The 20,870-nt window shown below is 42.8% G+C and overlaps 1 protein-coding gene across 1 annotated transcript in view; it reads right to left on the reverse strand.

Moving 5' to 3' along the window:
- Positions 1-20,870, reverse strand: part of LOC112977071 (von Willebrand factor D and EGF domain-containing protein-like) — a 183,625-nt gene that overhangs the window by 122,550 nt on the left and 40,205 nt on the right. Inside the window, exons 3-5 of the mRNA XM_026088975.1 lie at positions 13,106-13,334; positions 10,193-10,425; positions 901-990 (exon numbers count right to left, since the gene is read on the reverse strand). Coding sequence (XP_025944760.1) covers positions 901-990; positions 10,193-10,425; positions 13,106-13,334 — 552 coding nt within the window. The remainder of the gene's footprint in view (positions 1-900; positions 991-10,192; positions 10,426-13,105; positions 13,335-20,870) is intronic.

Consider the following 20,870-nt stretch of genomic DNA (forward strand, 5'->3'; position numbering starts at 1 on the left):
CATTGCCTCGGTCATGAACATGGATGCTATATTTGTGTCTGCCGCAGGTGCAAAGTAAGCAAGTGCAGTTTTCACCTGATTCCTCTTCTCTGCTATGGCAGAAAAAAGAATTTCTCCATACATAATACATCACAGCTTGTGCCCTGGGGAAAGGAGATGGGGTTCTGCCATTTCTGCGTATCTCTTTTTGTAGGGTAAGGGCAGAAACAGCATTCAAGGCTAGTCAGAAACTGGAATTTCCATTCCTTGCAATTCCTTGGAAATAATTCTGACATTTCAAAAAAAAAAAAAAATTGAAACTGTTCTTCAAATGTCATACAGAAAAGGCTTCCAGATTTTTCAAACATCGTTCTTCTGGGTATGAAGCTCAGATACTCAGAAGATCTCGAATTTTCCAGGGCTGTCAGACTGACAGTCTAATTCCTGAGTAGGATTAGGCATGTTCTTTGCTCACAGTGTGGGTTTACCCTCTGAAATTTGATTTTTTAGTGTCTGACCACAAAAAGTTGTTTGATTAAAGTTCATTTCTCTCTTCACTTTCTTCTGGTCTAGTTACAATAAAATTCTGAATTCTTGCAGGTGTGGCTTCCCACTGTACATAACCATGAGAGTATTTGGGGGCATATTTATCAGAAGATGTAATTTTGCACATTCTTTATGGTGCATTAGTGTCAATACCTGCACACTCTGCTGATGAGTGCTTTAGAGAGTTTTACGAACGGACTGAAAGCCATATAATTTATTGAGACATTTCCTCAAAGTGAACATAGACACAGCATTGGTTATGATTATCAAGACCTGTGCTTCTGTGTATTGTCTTTCAGAGCATGTCAGATAATATATAATTTTTATCTGGGGATACGCTAGAGAAATTCAGTGAATCAGGGCCATCAGCATTACCTTAATCCCTGCATAGAATCCGCTGCTCTCTTCGGGTAATGACTGCTGATCAGGAGCGTCCTTCATAAAAGCAGTGACAGTGCAAAAGACCTGTAATAAATAAACAGGGTATTTTATAGCTATTCTTGAAGAGAATGCTGTAATTATGCATCGTCCCATTTGTTGTTGAGGTCTTTTTTTATTGTTGGAACAGAGTTTTTGGAGGTCTAGGCTTTAAAAAATGTTTATGCATAAACCTTGAGATTTGAAAGAATTTTGGTTGCATTTAATAAGGAAAAGAACATGGCATTTGTCTCAACAATTAATATCAGCAAATGCTTACAGTGCATTTTCTTCTGCAGTTTTTGAAGCTCCTTCTGGGTGTTAGTAATATATCTCCATATTAATTAGGGAGAATTACACTATTCATAGGTATTACTGTGAGGATTAGGACATTAGCCTTTAGAATGCCAGACTACAATCTGTCCACTGGATCAAATATCCTCTCTCTATACCATGTTTTTGAACTGTCTATTGTTTGGATTAGTTTGACAGTCACCCAGTCTCAGAAACATTGTCAGCAACATGAGAAGCTCCTTTTTCCTTTTTTTCTTAGTGCATTATAAAAGTATTATCTAGATGAGGCAGATGTGCCTACAAGGTTTATATTACAAAAAACCAAAAATATGCCTCAAAACAAAAAACACCAAACACGATGTACCAGGCCAATTATGTTTTATTCCTAGCACAGTCACGCAACCTTTATCTCTACTGAGCCCGCACACCATCTGCCATCTCAGTGTTTCATTGGTTTCAGAAGACGCAAACAGCTAACATCATTTCTAGGATCATAAGATTAAACTACGGAAATTTTCCTTAAAGCAAACTACAATAGGCTCTGGAATTATAGTTCTAAAATTTTTGGCCTCTTCTCGTAAATGGAGTAACAGATTGTGACATACTAAATCAATTCCAAATAATCAGATGGCATATTTATAGCTACTGCCTTTTTTAAGCCTCAAGTAACCCAGGAGGAGGAATCAGACCAATCTAATTTATTTTCTGTTTTGGTAAATTCCTTTGAACAGATTTTTCAGCACCACCCACTGGCCGTGGGCTCTAAGTGTTTTTGAGAGGTCAGTGTTCATGGAGAAACCTAAATGCCGGTGGAGCTTTTTTTGCAGTTGGACCCTTTGGATCCATCCACAGTGCTTCGTAGAAGCAGCTGGAAAATGAGGCTTGAAGGCAAAGCCATTTGTCATCTGCAGGGGTCCCCTACGCTGGAGGAGAAAGAAAGCACATCTCTAGCAGAGATGGACCCTGGCAGCCTGTGGCTGGCCTCCATGACCACCTGTCGCTCAGTGACAACCTTTCCAGCTGTTTCCTGGGGAGCGAGTGGGCAGCCTGAAGGGTCCCGGTGCCCCAAAGGCGGATGGGACATTTTGGTAGCCCTCACACGCTCGCAGGTCAGGCTGCCTGCAAAGCGTGGCTGTGGTTGGAGGTGACTCTCGGAAGGGTGCTGCGCACTGGGCTTCTCCTGGGACCTTCTGGCTAGACACGGCCCTTATGCCCAGTGGTAGCCAAACAGGCTCGATAGAAATAAGAATATTTCCAGCATCATATGGTCATATGGACATGAGTCGTTTTTTAAAGTTGCATACCATTCTGCAATCTTTCTTTTACCACTCTGAAAATGTCATGAATCCCTCTTCATCGCCTCTGAGTTAGTTTTCCTCTAAACTTAAAAATAGTCTTTCCTGATTCATCTTCGCACAATCAAAATGCAATGCAAGCAATATAGTGTTATTTGTACTTCTAGGGATGAAGGAAGTGTTTTCCGTGTTCTTCAAGTGGACTATTTCCAGATCAGCTGTCAGCTCAGTCCCAGGTTTATGAGCCTTTCAGACCTTTTTTGCCTTCACAGAGTTTCTCACTCTTTTGCTGACAGGTCCAGCTGCCATTTTGGCCTAGTGAAAATAGCGTTATTTGTTATGTTAACGAGATGGAGTCCTGTACGTCTTACCATGTCTGCTGGGGGAGAAAAGACATAGGCCTTACAGAGACACTCTAAAGTGCAAATTCCTCAAAGACTTCATAGTCAGCCAGTATCCCTCCAAAGGAGAACATCTCATGTTCTCCTCAAGGTAATAAGACCCTATTATCATTAGAGATTTGTTATCCCCAAGTATTCCTTAAAGGCTCATGTTCAACTTAAAAGTTTAAAAAAAAATTCTAGTATTTGGAAGGCAGAACGTGAATGTTGTCCTTCTTACTGCCATTTCAGTTACAGCTGCTAAGGGGAGAATCTGCAAAATCATGATCTGACAAGTCAGTGACAACAGAAGAAGAGAGAGTTTGAATGATATATATTCCCCCTAGTGAAAAAAAATGATTCCATTACAGAACTCAGTGAGCAAATCCAATGCATCTGCATTGCAGATACTATATTTACACTTGCTAGGTTGTTTGCACTTTTTGCTTCAATGCTTTTTACCAAAAATATTCACATGGAGACTTCCATTTGAGCACACCACTTAAAAAATTCCTGCCAAGGAGGGAGATATAATTAATGCTGGCAGGATCGCTTAGTAGGATGCTGCAAAGCTGAATGGAGGGGGAGGCGCTGGCAGAGGAATCTCAGAGTGATCTTCAGTAAAATGACATCTTGGAAAATGTCAGAAACCCAGCCTCATTCCCTCTTTGCAATGTATTTTCACCCGTTGTTGAACAGAGCTATATTATATTGATAAAGCCCTGAAAACTAAAATTGAAAATTAATCCATAGCAATCCTGTGAAATCATTACTAGACTATATGTCCTTATCGGTTATATCTTCAGCACGTACGGGGTTTAGTACAAAATTTGCAAATCAGAAATGTATGGGCACCAGTCGTGAGTTACATTTTATTTCTGTCTTTCATATCATTCCTTTTCTTGTAGCGTCTTTACCTGGTTAGGTGCACACTTCACTTCACAATCTGCAGATATATTCATTGGCCACTGAGCTACAGGCTGACAGTTTGTCACATAATTATTATGAGAGTCACTCTGAGAAGTTTTTTGCCTTCAGCTAAGTGCTAGCTCTTTCTCTTCAGTTCAGTAATCAACTTTTTCTTTCTCTCCTCTCCTTCCCCCATCGATGCATGTATCTTTTTTAAAGCAAAGAGATAAAAGCAACATCACTGACAGCAGTATGCTCATGGCCGTGGCAGGTTAGGCTGCATTTTTTCACAAACTCATCAAATCTTTCCAAAATCAAATTACACTGTTTCATCATCCCTTTTAAAGGAACAGAAATCTGTAAAGGTGCCTTCAGACACTGTAAACTAATTGCTTCCAGTTGTGGTCTGCTTCCTTTCCTTTGCGCGTTTGCAGTTATTTCTGTAGGGCGGAAAACTACTTACAGGCACAACATTCTGATATAAAAAGGCCCTAGTAGCTAAAAATTTCTCCTTTCCTATGTTACGGAGCAGATTTGTGCCCTTAAGTGAACTTAACTCCCACTTTGCTGTGAACCCTGTGAGCAGCATATTTAGCCAAAAGCAGAATTCAGCCATTAATTTGGTGGGGGTCGGAAAGCTCTGGGAAATGATTGGGAGAGTATTTAAATGCTAAGACCTGTCACAATCATTGGCAAACTTCCCTCTATCATCTTGCACATCAAAACATTTTTTAAGAGTCCTCAAAATCCAAAGCTCCCACAAATCATTTGTTTATAATCTTTTTGAACATAAAAAACACCAGTTTGTTCCTTTTCCCTGCCCCTAATTACTTCTGAATGTAGCATAGTGATCATCTGTGGTAGTTTGAGCGTGTGAGGAGAAAAACGGGGCTGAGGGCAGAGACAGAAAAGCTCAGAGAAAGTCACATTCACGTTTGTTATCATCTTCAAAGGCAGCACATGCAGGGAGGCCATCATCTCCACTGTGATCCCGTCTCGAGTTCCCATCATCTTTGTCAGGGCCCACAGCGGACAGGCAAACATCAGACGGGTATGTGGCTATTTGCCAAGGACTTTCTGGAGGATGGTTTTATAGTGGGGTGAGTGTGGCACTCTGCTTCCCTGGTCCTGAGACAGTGGTGTGCTCGGTAGCAGCGTGCGTGGCCCAGGGCTCCGCAGTGCGGGACGGCACGTGGCTTACCAAGGGAGTCTGAGGCAGTCTTGGCAGGCAAAGCAATTCTGTGATAGACAGCGTGGAGATTATTAGCACTGGTCCTGTAGGAAGTAGCCGCAGATAAATCAGCCTATTTCCTGCAAAGACCTTGGGCATGTTTTCAGAAGTATCTAAGTGACATCAGCGCCTAAGTCTGAAGGCTTTTTTTCGGAAGTCACTTACAGATCTATATAGGTTTAGGCTTTGAGCCTCAATCATTCGGAAGATCTGTGGTCTCAAGAATTTACCCACTTCCTAGTTTGCCCAGGCATCATTAATGCTAGGGGTAGTTGGACCGGGATCAACTAAGGAATTGGGTTCCTGAAAACAAAACAGGAACAGGTACTTGTTTTGTGATCCAAAACCCATCCCTGTTCAGCAGTCACATAACTGTGAAGACCTCTAGGTTTGCAAGGCAGCTTGCTGTTTGACCTGAAAACGCTCAAAGTGCCTACATTCCTACTCCCGTGCGGCTGCGAGCTGCCCTGGCCCGAGCAGCGGGGCACGGGGCTCGCGCTCATAACCAGACCGTGGCTGTCGCGGGTTCCCGACGAAAGGAGGCAGCAGCACACGGTTAGCGCTGTGCCAGATGCACCTGGGAGCCCTCCGAAAGCGCAGGCTCTGCCACAGGCGCTCTGAAGCACGAGAAGAGGTGGTGCCGCTATCCCTCGCGGGCTGTCCCCCGGGGCAGCAGCCCTGGTCCCTGCACGGGGAGAGCGGCCGGATTCGAGGGCTGGGTTCTGCACTGCTCCTCAGGGCTGCCCATGCGTTTCCCTGAACGGCCACCAAAGCAATAGTCAAATGCCCACGGCAGTTCCTGCTTCCAGGCCCTGGTTCCTCTCCGTGACAGTCTAGCCTATGTCCTGGGGGCTGGCAGGCTCTTTTGGGAAGGGTGAGACATTTATTTAACACACCCCCACTCCTGGGAAAGCCGGATACAGGTCACCTATCTCTCTGGCAAGTGCTTGAGCTGTGTTGTAGTGACAGTGGCACCACAGTGTCAACGGCAATAGCTTAAAATATTTGCTTCTACTGGTAATGGTCTTTCAAAGCTTAAATAAAAGCAGTTACATCTGAGTAGAACTTCAAGGTCTGGATTAAAATGTGGATGGAGGCATTTTCCTGACTCAGACATCAGATCTCCTGAGAGGTGTGGAAGCTCAGAGACACCACTCCGGCCAGTAATTTACGTTGGGCAGCTCCGGGAAGCTCCCCTCTTAATATCAGGCACCATTTCAGGGTGCCCCCTTCTTCCTGTCCCCAGGGCGGGGAGATCTGTGTGCAGCTGTGAAGGTGCAGGTGCCTAACCTGTGGGTGATTAATTCTGTTAACCCCTGTAGCCGAGCTACCGTCGTAGCTACATCAGCAGGTGTCAAAAGGCAGGCTAGGTTTCCAAGGATGAGAGACACTCAGCCACGCTCCTGGCGTGTGGGTGAAGGCTTTGGTAGGGGATCAATCGTGCCAGGTGAAGGGGCAGCACGTGGTGGTGATAACGGCCTCCCACCTGCAGGTGCCTGCTCTATTAAAAGCTAATGGGCTGGGGTTAAAAAGCCTGGTGGAGGTTCTCCTGGGAGATAGAGTGTGTGTGCTGGTGGAAGTGATGGTTTGCAGCCTTGATGAAAAGAGCAAAGGACTAACTGACCTGATGGAAGGTGCTTCTTAGGGGAGCTGGTGGAAAAAAAACAGTTCTCATTAGCTGAAAGAAGGGGTCTGGCTGTAGTTGTTTGCAGAAAAGGGTAGGAACAAAGTCACTGGAAAGGATTTCCAGAAGGGTTAGTGGCGGGAGAAAGTGGGGATAATCTAGCTTTGAGTTAAAGTAAAAATTAATAAATCAGACTCTGAAGTTTTTGAAACAAAGTCGCTCCTTGTGCGAGACTGTCGGCTGCAGAGGGAAGGAGCCTTGCTGCAGCAGCATGGCCTCACCCCGGGTGAAGTCTCCGAGTAGTCGGTCTGTTGCTAACCATATATAAAAAAAGGCAATTCTCTCCAGTTGCTGGATAGCCAAGCGGTATGTGGAGGCCGACTGTAGACTTCATCTATGTGGGAAATCTTCCCAGTGAGCTGCCTTGTAGGCTGCAAGGTTTTGTTTGTTGTCTTATCTGATCCTTTTTGCTTTAAAATCTCTCTTTGGATCCATCCAGAGCTCTGTTTCTGCTGGGATGCTCCCTTTTCCCTCTATCAGGTGTTTCGGGAAAGGACTTCTAAACTCAGCTGTAACCTACAAATGGGCGGTTTTTCCTATTTCCCTTGCTGACTGCGTCAACCCCAATGGCTGGGATGGGGTTAGTATTTAAGCAGGGGGAAATATCACTCCTCTTTCTTTGAGAGTGAACACTAGCTGTCCTCTCTTACATATTGAGGTGCTAATTTGCAGTCTCCTTTGCTGGGGCATATTTTTCAGGCGTTGCAGAGTGTCATGCAAGGTGGCCACTTATAGCACACAGCGTGGAAAGGCCGGTTTTACTTAAACATTTTTATTCTACAATGCACATCATAGTTTATGTATGGTGACAATTGCTTCTCGCCGTATGAACTTTCAGATTGCTGTGCTGAGCAAAATCTGCATGGTTTTCTTCTAAACACCTTTCTTTCTTAGCATAACTCATTACTCACACCGTGCCACTATAATTTATAGATGGCTATGCCTCCAGGAATGGAATGACCTCTGTCCGTATCTCATAAATAAGGCTCAGGAATGCTGGGATTTTCATATCAGATGGAATAGGCTTCTTTCAGTGTCTATATAGAAATAGCGGCATGTTATAGATTTATTTAAGATTGCAATAGTTTCACGAACATTATGCTGCCAACCTCACTGTCTGAAATAACAAAAGTGGAGCCCAGAGATGGGGGTGATAAGCACACATGACTGCTATTAAAAAAATAACTGCCTGTTTAGACTAAAGAGAAGTCAATACAAGTTCAGAAGTGTTGGCCAGTAAATCTCAATTCCTCTTTAAGGTTATTATATGGCTTGACTGCATATTAAAAAATTGATGGTTATTCTATTGTGTGACTAACCTATTACCTGGAGACTTTCTGATGGATTAAAAAAAAATAGTGTAGCTATCAATCACCTAAAAGATGATTAAAAATAATCTTTTTTCCTGGCTGTATTTTTTTATGAAGAAATGACCAGAGAAGGTGCTCATTTCAGGCTAGGTTTATAAATAATACAACTCCTAGAATTAATCTATAAAAGCACTGGGACCAAAATCAGACTATGCGCAGGTGGGTGAAAAGCAGGTTAAACAAAAACAAGCAGTTCTTTGAGATGCTGCAAATTGTGCAGCCTGCGGGACAAATTCTGCTCTGAATTACGCCCCCACGTCCCAGCTCACTCGCTTCTGAGGGCAGCACAAGTCTTTGCGATGCTTCCTCTGGGCTGTGAACGGAGAAGGGGGAGCTGCCTGGAAAGCGCCCCCGATTCATTGCTTCCTCTCTAACGTGGCTTTTGTCTGCCCTCAGTTCAAAGCTGGCTTAGCAGAATTCCTTCCACCTTTTATCTTTCATGGGCCCAGGAGGCTGCAAACTGGCTCTGCGCGGCTGACTCAGGTCCTCAGGGTGTGAATCTGTCTTTGGTGGCGTCACCTTTCCTTTGCAGCAGCCCCGTTAGCGCTTACGAAGTCGCCTCAGGTTTACACCGCTGGGAGGGAAAGGAGAATCTGTCCCTTCTAACTATTATTAGAAACACGGTGTGGAACAGCAAACACAGTCAAATGCTTTTCTAATCTTTATCATGTAAAACTAAATTCCCAGTTAGAGCTGAGGCTTCATTGCTTGGCTTTCACCAGTGACAATTTATGGATAATTATAATTAGTCAAATAGGCCATGAAGACCTTTAAAAAAAGTTCTAGCAAGGAAGAGAACATTTTAGTGTCACTAAACCTGCTAAATTAAACATGAGGGTTTCAGCAGAGGACAAAGAAGGGCTTACTGAAAACTTAATATAATGAAAAAGGTCCTATAAAGATTTGGTGATACTACTAGTTAACAAAAGTAAATTTTCTCTGAATCCCCAGGATTGTTAAAACTAGATTTGAAGTGATTACAAGTGAGATTATTTTGTTGAAAATAGATATCTCCTTGTAACACAAACCTGCCTTGAAAACTGGCAGAATTGTCTGCCTCATATTAGAAGTGCGGGCAGCATCAGTCAGATTCCAGATTTAGGTGGCATGGTTTTTTCTCATTTCTTCTCATAATTACCTAGGTTGTGCTACTGTTATAAATGACTCACCTTTGCAAGAATGGAAAAAGCTTATTCACATTTCTTAATTATCTCAAAAAAGGGCTGCAAAACACCACAACTATTTCCAACCTACTTTTAATACAAGGCTGTTATTCCTGTTTATTCTTTCAGTTCTGTGTAGCATCACTAATGGCTCTCTGCCTATAAAAGTTATGAACCTAATTTAACTTTAAAAGTCTTGTTTCTGTACCGTGAAAGGCCATGAATTCATATACAAGTCAATTTTTTCACATGTCGTATTGGCTTCTGTTTTGTCATTGTTTTTGAAACTAGATCTGTGTTGCTATGTAAGCCATCAAATATACTTCTTAAAGATTGTTTTGTAATGAACTCTGTCTTTCAGTATACTATTGAACCAAGAATTTGGAATCAGAGAGGCAGAACACCATGAAAAAGATCATAAAATAAACCTCCCTCTGCTTTAAAATGTACCATCTTTCTTCTCTGTGAAAAGATGTTATTGTGTCTCTAGTCCATGATTAAAAAAACTACTGAGTGCATATAGCGGAGTATGCCTATACTGCAGATTCTCACTGCTGCAAGGCACAAAAACATACTAAACAAAAATTGGATCAGGCACATGTACCTACTACTTGTGCCAACTTTATGGCATTCAAGCAGTAATGTAAGTGTAGATATTCAAGTTGCCTTTAGAAAATAGTAAAGCAGAAAGCTTCCATGAACTCTGTGCAATTCAAAGAAATGTTACAAGTTCTGAACCTGGTATACGCTACTGAATAATCCTGTTTAGAAACCGGCCCCTGCTTCAGTCTTTTTTTCTGTTAGGTGTGAATATAACTATTGAGGCACTAAAAAAAAACCAACAAAAATTTTAGAAAAGCTCGATTGAACGTTTGATTTGTTTTTTCTTTTTTTTTTTTTCCCCTGAGGGCAGGGTAGCATTACCGTGTCTCCCAGTCTGAGATTAACGCCATTCATTTCCACGTAGGAGAACGACTGCTGAGTGGTGTCACGATGGATCTCTTCTTTCGTGCCGGCGGTGGAAAGGCGTGACCAGACCACCTCGTAGTGCAGCGGCTGGTTTGAGGAAGGGCGGTTGTAACTGCATTTAAGGTGGGCATGATTTTGCGCAAGCTCAGGAGTTATCATTGGTTGCAAAGCCAAGCTCATGAGTTTGTCTGAAAAGGAGGAAAAAAAGAATATTGCACGAAAAGTTATTTTAATAGTACAATTATTCATTCAACAACAAGAAGATTTAAATATAACTGGACATGGAAGAAATACTACGTTTTATATTCTTGTGATTTATTAACTATATAAGCAAGAAAATCTCTTTTATATAAAGCACAAAAATAGCTAATAGTGTACTGACTACCCATTGCTGTTACAATATTTGACCTGAGATTTTTTATTTTGTGTCTGGAGTAATATTATTGAAATGAAGCATACAGATTAACAGAAATTAATTATTCTGGCAAAGGTGTTCGACTTTGGATTCCCCAGTAGCACAGCCCTTTGCTCTGATTTTTGCAATAAGTACAGAAGAGATATGAGAGAGAATTACGTTACAGAGGTAGACTGGCTCTCCCAGAGCACCCAGCTCGTACCGCCCTGCGGTGCAGACCCTTTCCAGGCTGTTCTGGGACGTACCTCGAATGAGCCAGTTCGCTGTATTCTCTGCCCAGAGTAATCCCACTGCTCTAAAAACACAATCTGCTTTCTATAGGCTTCAACAAGTTATGAAGTCTGAAACTTTTCTTCCTGCTAAGCTCACGTTAAAAGTAGAAATGAAACAGTGTATAATACTGTGGGGCAATGTTCTCTCATCCCTAGGGACAGGGACTCAAATGGAACATGAAGCTGGTTCAGATAGTTTGAAAGGATAAATTAAGAAACTTTTTGCAGGATTGTAGAAAATATTATGGAAGCCCAAGAGAATAAGATATGAGACTGTTACAGCAGAATGGAGAATTGATATGTTAACATCTGTCTAGGGCAAATAAGAGGTAAGGAAAAGAAACAAGTTACTTAAAATATGAATAAGTGCTGGTTGTTTATATCCTTTTTTCTTACCTTTGTAAGGGAAGCTGCCTCAAACTATGGCTCAGACTGACTTTCTGCACAAAATTATGCCAGAAGGACAGAGTTAGGCAATCAGAGCATGGGAGTCTATGAGCAAAATTGCAGGCACGTACTCCACTTTTCTCAGCTCTGTCCTTTCTGCCAAACTGTGAAGCTTTAAATCCCTTTCATTTGAACCTGGGAAGTGCTGAACGGTGCTCGTGTTCCCGAGCTGCCTAGCGATGGGGCTGTGGGGAGCTGTCCCTGCAAGAAGCTGTGACGGTGCCAGCTGGACCGAGCTCTCCGCCGCGCAGAGGCTGTGCTGTGCAATGCTCAGCAGCCAAATTTAACGTAGTGAATTAACAACCCCCCAGAAGAAACTTCAGCTTTGAGTGTTTTCCTTCCAATGCATGAGACTGCGAAGACATCCTAAAGTCATTAAAGAGTCAGGGGAGCTGAACCTCACTGAAATGCATTAAAAAATTGGAGAAAGCATCAATGGCAGTGTTAAAAAGAAAAAACAACAACAAAAAACCCCAAAACCGAAAAAAACCCACAGAAGTTCATTGGTTGGGAAAGATGGGAAGGGGATAAACTTTATTTGGCAAAAATGCAGACAAATTTAAGTCTCAAGTACTAATATGTAAAGTTACTAAATAAATATGAATCGACAGTTTTGATAAACAATTTGATGACCTGAAGCAATTAAATAAGCCTGAGTGCTTAAGCCCTATGACAGAAAGGACAAAAGTAATCACTGAAAAGGTATTGGTAAAAAGTTCTTCAAACAAGGATAGATGAAAGCTTTTAGTTGAACAGGCTGAACTTAAACTGGAAAGTGACAATGTTCAAAAAAAAAAAAAAGTATCTGAGAAAGAACCATGGAAATTAAAGAAAATTTCCATTTATTTTAAGGTATATTTTTATTTCAAAATAGTGAATTAATCTCACTCTTTGGGCTTTTTTCCCTCCCTCTTCTGTTTTTCATGTGGGAATGTTAAAATATTGATAAAGATAAGAAAATTAGATAGTTTTCTCTTTAAAAACTTTTTTTAAGTTTGAATTTTGCCTGATTGAAAGGTGGTAACCCCAGTTTCTCAGTGTGTCTTGTCTCTGTCCAAAAACGCTGAAAGGAACGTATAAAGGTAATTTTTTCCCTTTGAGAAAGAACTGTCTTTTCTGGCTAAATCTATATGCACCTGAACATGCTCCGAAGTTCAGAAGGTTTAACTGAGTGAGCAATTGCTTTCTGCTATTCCTTTGTTTCCTAGCTACGGAGGAGGGCTTAGATCTCTTGCAGTAGGCTGAAAATTATTTCTGGTGAGAGTAATTATATAAATGTCATGAAAAAGATGTTATAAGATTTTTTTTTTCCTGCCAGAGTTTCAGAATGATCTTTTTTGGGGGGATACTGGATTATTTAAGATAAGAACAAGCCTTACATACAGTATCCTAGATACAGTACCTCGGTAAAACAAAGATGCTTCAGCTACCTAGCTGTGCAACTTCAAGCCAAAGTGGAGCCCAAGACAGTGAGAGAGGCTACATGTGAACTGTAACCAAGCAAAGGGCACTTCAGTAACACACACCAGACTGCATTTTGCCCTGGTAATAACAGCTATTCCTCAGGAACACCTTGGACCGCTGCTGATTTATTTTCCTCACAGCCTGCATCTTGCTGGGAGCAATGCTTGACTCGCAAGGTCACTGAGATGTGCATTGCAATACCAGGACCTGTGCACACCTAGCAAGAGAGACATACGCAATCTTATTGATAAATACTTTACCGGCCCTCACCTTCGGCGCAGTAGCCCATGCATCCTTGAGTTGGCTGTAAGAGATAAACGAAGAACGCGCCGCAGTTTCGGACGGCGATGGGTATGCGAAACAAGCAGCAGTCCTTGGCGCTGCCGAAGAAGAACTGCCACGTGGCGCAGGCCGTGAGCTGCTTGCTTTCTCCGGGAACCGGGAGCGATTCGGATTTCAGCGACAGCCACACCGGAGCTTGTGTCCCACATTTGTTCATCTGAGGATATGCACAGAAGGCACAATTTACAGCAAGTATGTTAGGACTCCGTGGAGAATCACTTACTAAAAACAAGGCTATGAGCGTAGTGAAGTTGGAGGGTCTGTGAAACAGCTGTGTGTGGGGGGAATCGTAAATACCTTGCTCAGTTTAAAGAGGTGACTTTACACAGATAAATTCTCAGGGACCACAAGTCCTGAATTCCAGAATATTTTCCTCTATTTTTTGTTTGTATGAAACAGATGAAGGCATTGTGAAAAGGCTGGATTCCTTGCTGGGGAAGCGTGTTTTGGGCCCCATCGGCTGGCTGCTCCAGCTGGCCCTTTGGCAGTAGGACACAAGTAAGAAAGCCAAGGCAGACACAGCAGAAGGGGCAGGGGTGTGTTAGGACCATCCCGAATCAGGATGCCACTAAAAAAGAGATATGCAGTATATTTGATTAAATTTTGTGGGTTTTTTTTCACTTTCAGGTTTCTATATATTAACTGCTTTATCTAAATCTGTGTACTAGGGCCCTGAATCCACTGAACGCAGCAAATCCCCGAAGCAGGTCACACATCAGAAAGAGTTGGTCCTAAGATGGCTTAAGCGAGTGCATTTTGGGTCACAGCTGGGAGAGACTGAGCCATATTTACCTTTCCAAATTTAAAGACAGATATCCGAGGATCTCGGATCTGAATCGCTCTCTGTAGGTGCCTGACTCTTTCCACTGACTAAGTGGACGTGACTATCCAGAACTGTCTTTAAATTAAGTACCTCAGTGAGGAGATCAGCCATAATCTGAGCCTAGCAGAATTATTATCAAATACTGACAATAACTGACTCTCATACATATTCCAGAGAGAGTGAGTGTTTCTGTTTCTTTGCATTTCCTCAGCCAGGGATAGAGCACAATGCTATTTCTAATAGTCTGGCTCCTGGGATGCGCTTCCTCTCAATGTGAACGTTTGGCTATACATCACGTTCAAAAAAAACCCAAACCCATTCTTTTTCCCATTGGCCCAGGTTTGCTGCTTCACTTTTTAAAATCAAAAGTTGTTTGTGACAGCAGGGGAAGCGGTTGAAGTCAGAGGATAAATTTATGGAGCCACGCGCGAGTGCCTTTCTGTCATTTGAATTTTGCCTGGGAGCTGTACAAGCCAGAAGGCAGGGATGGGGGAAAGGCGGCTGCACACCCAGCAAAACAGAGGTGTCTGAAGAAAATGAAGCACGTGGTGGGACACAGTCTGATTTCCAGTTGGAGCTAGTTAGCGTTAGGCTTCTAAAAACAACAGTTCTAAAGAGACATTAAAATTGTCCAAAGTCTCATTTTCCCCCAGAAGTGTGGCACTGACTGAGCAGAGGGGTGGACTGATCCTGTGCCTGTCCCCTGCCGTGCCCATGTGCATCCCTGCTGTTTTAACGCAGGTGCAGGAGGCCACCGGGGAGGAACGGCTTGCAGATTTTGTGTTAACGAAGGAGAGGAGGGAATGGGCATGGAAATGCTTTTACTTGGGTTTTTAGATGAATCCCTTTCCTTGTGTTCTCTAAAAGCCATGTTGTGTATGACTCTTTAAGAGATTTGTTCTTTTTATTTATTTATTGCTGTAAGGGAGGCCAGTGCTTTCTGAGCTGAACACAATGCAGATGTGGGGAATTCATTCTATCCTGGGGAACATCTGACTTAGATGTGAAATAATGGTGTTTTCAAAGCATATTTATAAGCATACATTAGTAACGACACCAAAGAGTGGACTGAATACCTTCTTACTAGAATCTGGAGAAGAAGATGTGCCATACACAGAGAAAAAAGAAACAGTTCAGAGAGAAGGGTGGGTGGCAGGAACTCAGCAGTTTTTATATCATATTCGTGTTATGTTCTTGCTGAGATACTTATATCTGAACTCACTCTTACTAACCAGTGACTTCAGTGCCACTGCACGTATGGTTAACGATCTTTATGTTTTAAATTAAGTTTAGATATTTATGTATATATGTCACCGGCTCTTGGAGCCCAACAGCACTGGAACAATTAGAATGGGATGGAGCGGAGCAGGAGAGACGAAGGGGTGCTGAAGCTGAATGGGTGTTTGCAAGCTCTCAGAAACCCTTGCGAGCAAGTCGTTCGGTAAGGTGAACAGAGAAGTAGTATGAGCTAAAGCTAAGATGTCTCAGGAAAGGTATTATCTCTGTCAAGCTCTAAGGACTTTGCATGGAGGTGTTTTCAGCTGCAGCACCAGGGCAGGGACGATGAGCTGTGTCCCACTGTTTAAAAAGAGAGCGAGAAGAGCAAGCGCAGACCTGTGAGCCTCGAGCTAGTGAAAAAAAGAGAGCAGCAGAGTCAGCAGCGGCTTCCCCATCCCCTCCTGCTCTGTTTTGTGGTGGCAGCAGAAGTTGCGTGGCCCGAGAGGAGCCGGCAGCTGGGCTCCCCCGTGATGCTCTCATGGTCCTGCTAACCTGCGCGGTTTGCATGTGCACTAGCTTGTCAAGTCACGGCGGCTGCACGGAGACTAGGAAAGATGCTGGTATGGTTAATGCCATGGAAAGTGTTTACAGCACTGGCAACACCGACTGCGAAGGGTTATTACAAGTTACAGAGTTGCTGCCATTTCCTGCCACTTGGTTGCTGAAAAATAACCTGCATTGCTTTGAGGTAACTAGAAAATTTAACTCAGGTAAATACCTGTGTCGCAGGGAACATTTGCACGTAACGACTGAGCGAACGGAAGTAAGCCTCTAACGATTTTCTATAGAAAACCTTTTGCTGTTTGAAATGTGTTGAAGATCTGCTGCATTCATTCGCTTCGGCACGCGCCGGTGTAAGTGGCCACAACACGTCGCATTGCTCCGCAGCGGGAGGACGGCCTGGTTGTCATCCCCGGCCGGGTGGGCAGGCGCTGCCTCCTTGCCTGCCTCCCTGACCTTGGGCAAATCACTTACTCTTTTTGTGCCTGGTTTCCTTGTCTATAAAACAGAGGTAAAGGAGGTGACTGAGACGGTAATAGTTCTTCCCTGCCTTTCAGCAGTATTGAGAAGATAAATTTATTAATGAGACACTCAAATATCTACTGTGCTATGGGCCATGTAGATAAATAGACAGATGCAAGTGCATTCTGGCTGTGAAAAAAGATGAAATGGGATCCATACATAAAAGTGGTTTTGTATGCCCTGTTAACACATAACGAAAAAATAAAACATGGAATAAGAAGACGGTGATTTTCTTCCTCTTCGTGTTTATCTTCACCGTAAGTCTGTGAGCCATTTCAGTGCTTGAGAAAGTATGGATTAGTACCGCTGACGTAAGCCAACAGTATTGCGTGCAAGCTTTTTGATAAATCCCTGCTGTGATCCGCAGCACCCTGGATTTGTTCTGGCAAATCTTACACTGAAACCATTTCAGCTAAATAGTTTATTATGTAATGTGCACAAATTACAAGCAATAATGAACCCTTTTGACTGACTGTGCACTTAGCAAACTCAAGACTGAGAAATCAGTTATTTTAACAAACTATGATACAATATTACAAACTGGCCAAGGAAGAATTTTGGTGTGAATCAAGGAGTTCCGTTTCCCTGGAAGCTTCATGATATACATGCATTTATTTTCTGTTTTGAGCTGAATGCTGCCCATCTTAGGCAAGTTGCCCCATGCTAGCCGAAAGGATTTGCTGCATTAGGCCTCTGTGAATTGAAAAATAGATCTGGGAAGGGAAGGGCAAATGTATATTCATGTATTCAGCCAGCAATACAGATAAGAACAGAAAGACAAAAATGAGAAAAAAATCCAGAAGGAAAAATTTCAAAGAGCCAAAGTTTTTAGGTCCCAGCTGTGGCATAATTAGCATAAAATTTTGCAGCAGTCATTTGGGAGAGTAACCGGAAAATTGAATACAGAGGTAGCAAATGATTGGCATTTAAGATATAACATTTACCTGCAATAACTACAGTCATTGCCGCTCTAAGAATAGCAAAAAGCTGTGGGAATCTCACACCATAATTCAGTAGCATTTCTAAAATGGAGAACAAGAATTATACAGCTGCCTTCACAGAAAAGAGAACTTCGAATCTCTCTCACAGGCAGGTATTAGTCTTCTTAGAAACCAGTGGTGAGGGATGCGGACTATGGATTTTCTAGGGTTATCTATGCAATCTACATAATTTAGACTACATAGCAGGGCTGTTGCATGGAAAATATCAGTGTTTTTCACTTGAAATGGAAGCTACGCAGCAGGAAGAAAACTAAGCTAGAATAAGTGACACCGGAAACCATGTTGCCCCATGTGTGCCCGAAAGTTTGTTCATTTATTTCTGACTGTATTGGTAGGTCAAATAAAAAATTTCTCTTTCCCTAAAAATCCTGTCCCCCTTTTACAGTTTTAAGCAGGGTAGTAGGCTGTGAGCTGCAATGGACGTTTGATTAACCCTCTGTATACTAGATCCCATGCACTTGAATAGTGTAGTTGAAAGGTTTAGTTGGACTTGCAACTGTCCAATTTAATTACAAGTTACTGAAGTGAACTATTTTGCTGTAAACCCTAAATTTAGATTATACAATGCATCTGTCTTAGGTATTTTGCGGTGACATAGCTTACACAAAAGAAAACTTTTCTAACAGAAAAAGGATTTTTTTAGGCTGTTGCCAGGCTGTTTTCAGTGCTCAGTATCCTTTCATACTTCATCCAATAATAATTAAATGGTGTTTTTAATCTTCAAAGCGTTTTATAAACCTTACCTAATTAATCTTCACAACACCTCTATGTGGCAGGTAAGCATTCATTAAGTATTTTTGAGTCATAATTAGGAACCCACTAATCTTTTAAATAATTCAGTTCAGAAAACCTAAATGAAAAAATTAAATTTGTTCCCCATTGCCAATTACAATGGGACAAACCATTATTGTTTAATCCAATGATGTCTCCTTCCATTTAGTAGGGGTTTGGATAATCAACTAGTTTGATTGATTGAACACTCTAAGGTTCTTTATAATTGCACAAAGAAATCAAGCTTGATTGTTCTTGTCACTTGGGTATTGCACTGAAATTATGCTGTTAAAAATAAGTAGCACCATATGTGAGAAACTCATTGTTTTAGTTAGATGGAGATGGAAGGCTTTTTGGTATATTGTTAGTTGGCAGTTAAAGCATTGTGATTTTGCATCTGTTATCCACTCAAAACTTTACTTTGTCTTAGTTTTTTGAATTTCTTTGTAGTAAGTTAAAGTAAATAAGGTTTTTTATTTCAGTCTAAGGCCGAACACCACAGAAATCAGTTCTCGTCAGGAATATCTGTAGTAGCAATTAAACTGGTGCCTGTCTTGTGTTTCTTTTAAGTATATGCTTCTCAACAATAGAGACTGTAATTGTAATTTCTGTGGAAGGTTTTTTGTGTGTCTGAAAAACAAACAAGACAAACAAAACTTCTTCATACCTACCATTATGATGTTAGAGTATTCATGTATATATGCGAGAAACAGAATTGCAGATGAAAACATGAAATAATACCTTGAAAGTGTCATTTGCTTTTAAGTTCATAAAGAAATTGCAAATACAAGTAGGATTGGATTCAGAGCAAAATAGAAATTGAAACAAAATAAAAAATTAATAGTATGCAGCTGAGCTATTGTATTTTGATTCTGAGTATAAAATTTTCTACAAGAGATCAAGTAGATGAGGAAATTAAACTGAACATGGGAAAGAGTAAATCTTCTTCGCCAGGGGCTACAGTATGAGACATTATAGGCAGGTTAGATTTGATACCCTTTAACATGACCTTATTTAGTACACCAAAGAGTAGACTAATACATACAAGTTAATTTATAATGTTAAAAATGCAACTGTTGATAAAACACCAGCCTTGACTGCATAACATGTCCTTCTTATGCCACATACGTTGTTGTACAGGAATTTAAAGCATACACAAATTTGGAGATGGTTTTGCTCATTTATCAAATGAAATTTCTAGGAAAGGATGTTGGAAGTAGTATTTGTGAATAGCCATACATAGGTATTATTACCAGGTATTTCCGAAATGGGTCATCAAAGAATGGGATAGGTGGTGTTATCTGTAAGAATACTTGCTGCAGGAGTGTGGATGCTGAGAAATTACAGTGACTGGCCTGGCTCATGAGCGAGGAATCCGTTCAAAGTCACAGACGACCCATGTCTCACTCCGGAAGTCCCTGAGCCACAGGTGCCTGGAGACCGGCAACGCGAGGAGGGATAACAGCTGTCCTGCTCCTGCACTTCTCTCTGAGCAGTTGCATTTGGCTCCGGATGGACACAAGCTATGGGGCAGGACAAGCTCCAGACCTCTGGGCTGCTGCATGTGGCTATTCGGAGGCTCTGGCGTGAGCCTGCTCCTGCCAAGTGCTCGGGCAGGACTTTGGAGGATAAAGGGAGCCAGTGAGGGGCCGTGGGGTGAAACGGGGACACAACAGAAGCCAGCTGCACTCTGAGAAGCTCAGGCAATGAGCGGTGACAGCGTCGATGCAGGCTGATACGCTTTCTCCAGCAAGAGAACGAGTCAACGAAGAGAACGTGAGGGAGAAGGGCTGTTTTGCCTTTAAACAAATAGCTCAGCTGAGCAGCTGTGTGCATGGGCTGTTCTCCTTAACCAGCTCTGATAAACCCAAAGTGGCCTCCTGCCCCAGCAGTTTCCTCAGGAAATACAAGCTGGAGAGGAAAAAAAAAACCCAACCCCAGCCCCCCCAACATGTAACCCTGATGGAAACCCACACCTGAGGCTGAGAGGACCTGTGTCCTCCTGAGAGCTTTAATCACTCTGCAAAGGCATCCTCCCCAGCAGACGTTTCAGCTCTTGTCCTCTCCTCTGTCTCCGTGTCAGTTATGGCCTGCTGTTCTTTTCTTTTAAAGCCTGCTCTTTCTTTTAAAGCCTGCTGTTCTTTTCTTTGAGTGCCTCCAGCGCAGCTCAGTTCACTTGTCTCTATTTTTTCCAGAAATGAAGTATGGAGGGCAGTAGTTGGATCAGGAGATGCTGGTGATAGCTGCAGCACTGACTTGACAGAAAGTACTCCCGTAAAAGCTCTTTGCCCAGCTCCGTTTCCTGGTCCTGTTGTTCTGGGAGCGGCTGGTGAAGCCCAGTCTGGTTTCTGCATTTTACTTGATGTCGTGCTAGGTGTCATAGCCTAGGCAGGGTTGGCTCTTATCCTCTAGCCTGGCCTCATTTCTTCAGAGCGTGCCCCCAGGAGCGCTCAGGACAGGAGGTGCCAGTGCGAGTCCAGGAGCCCTGTGGGACAGGTGGGAGCCCGTGGCCCCATCAGACCTCTGGAGATGAGGAACAGTGAGGAGACAAAAGCTGCAAACTGGCAGCGCATCACAGAACTGAACACCTTCGCAAGCTCCTTCCAGGCCTGGCCATCTTCTCTCATCTTCCTCGTGCCCTGTGAGGCTCAGCCCTCGCTGTCCCCGCTCGTGCCTGGGGAGATCTCCACCTGGCAGGGCCGCCCTGGAGCGGGATGGACACACGTCTCCTGTTGGCAATGCTGGGAGATGGTCATCGTGGGGTGGAAGGTGAGAATGCAGCGAAGCACGCGTCCAG

This window comes from Apteryx rowi, unplaced genomic scaffold (genome assembly GCF_003343035.1).
Source record: "Apteryx rowi isolate R43461 unplaced genomic scaffold, aptRow1 scaffold_8, whole genome shotgun sequence".
Classification (NCBI taxonomy): domain Eukaryota; kingdom Metazoa; phylum Chordata; class Aves; order Apterygiformes; family Apterygidae; genus Apteryx; species Apteryx rowi.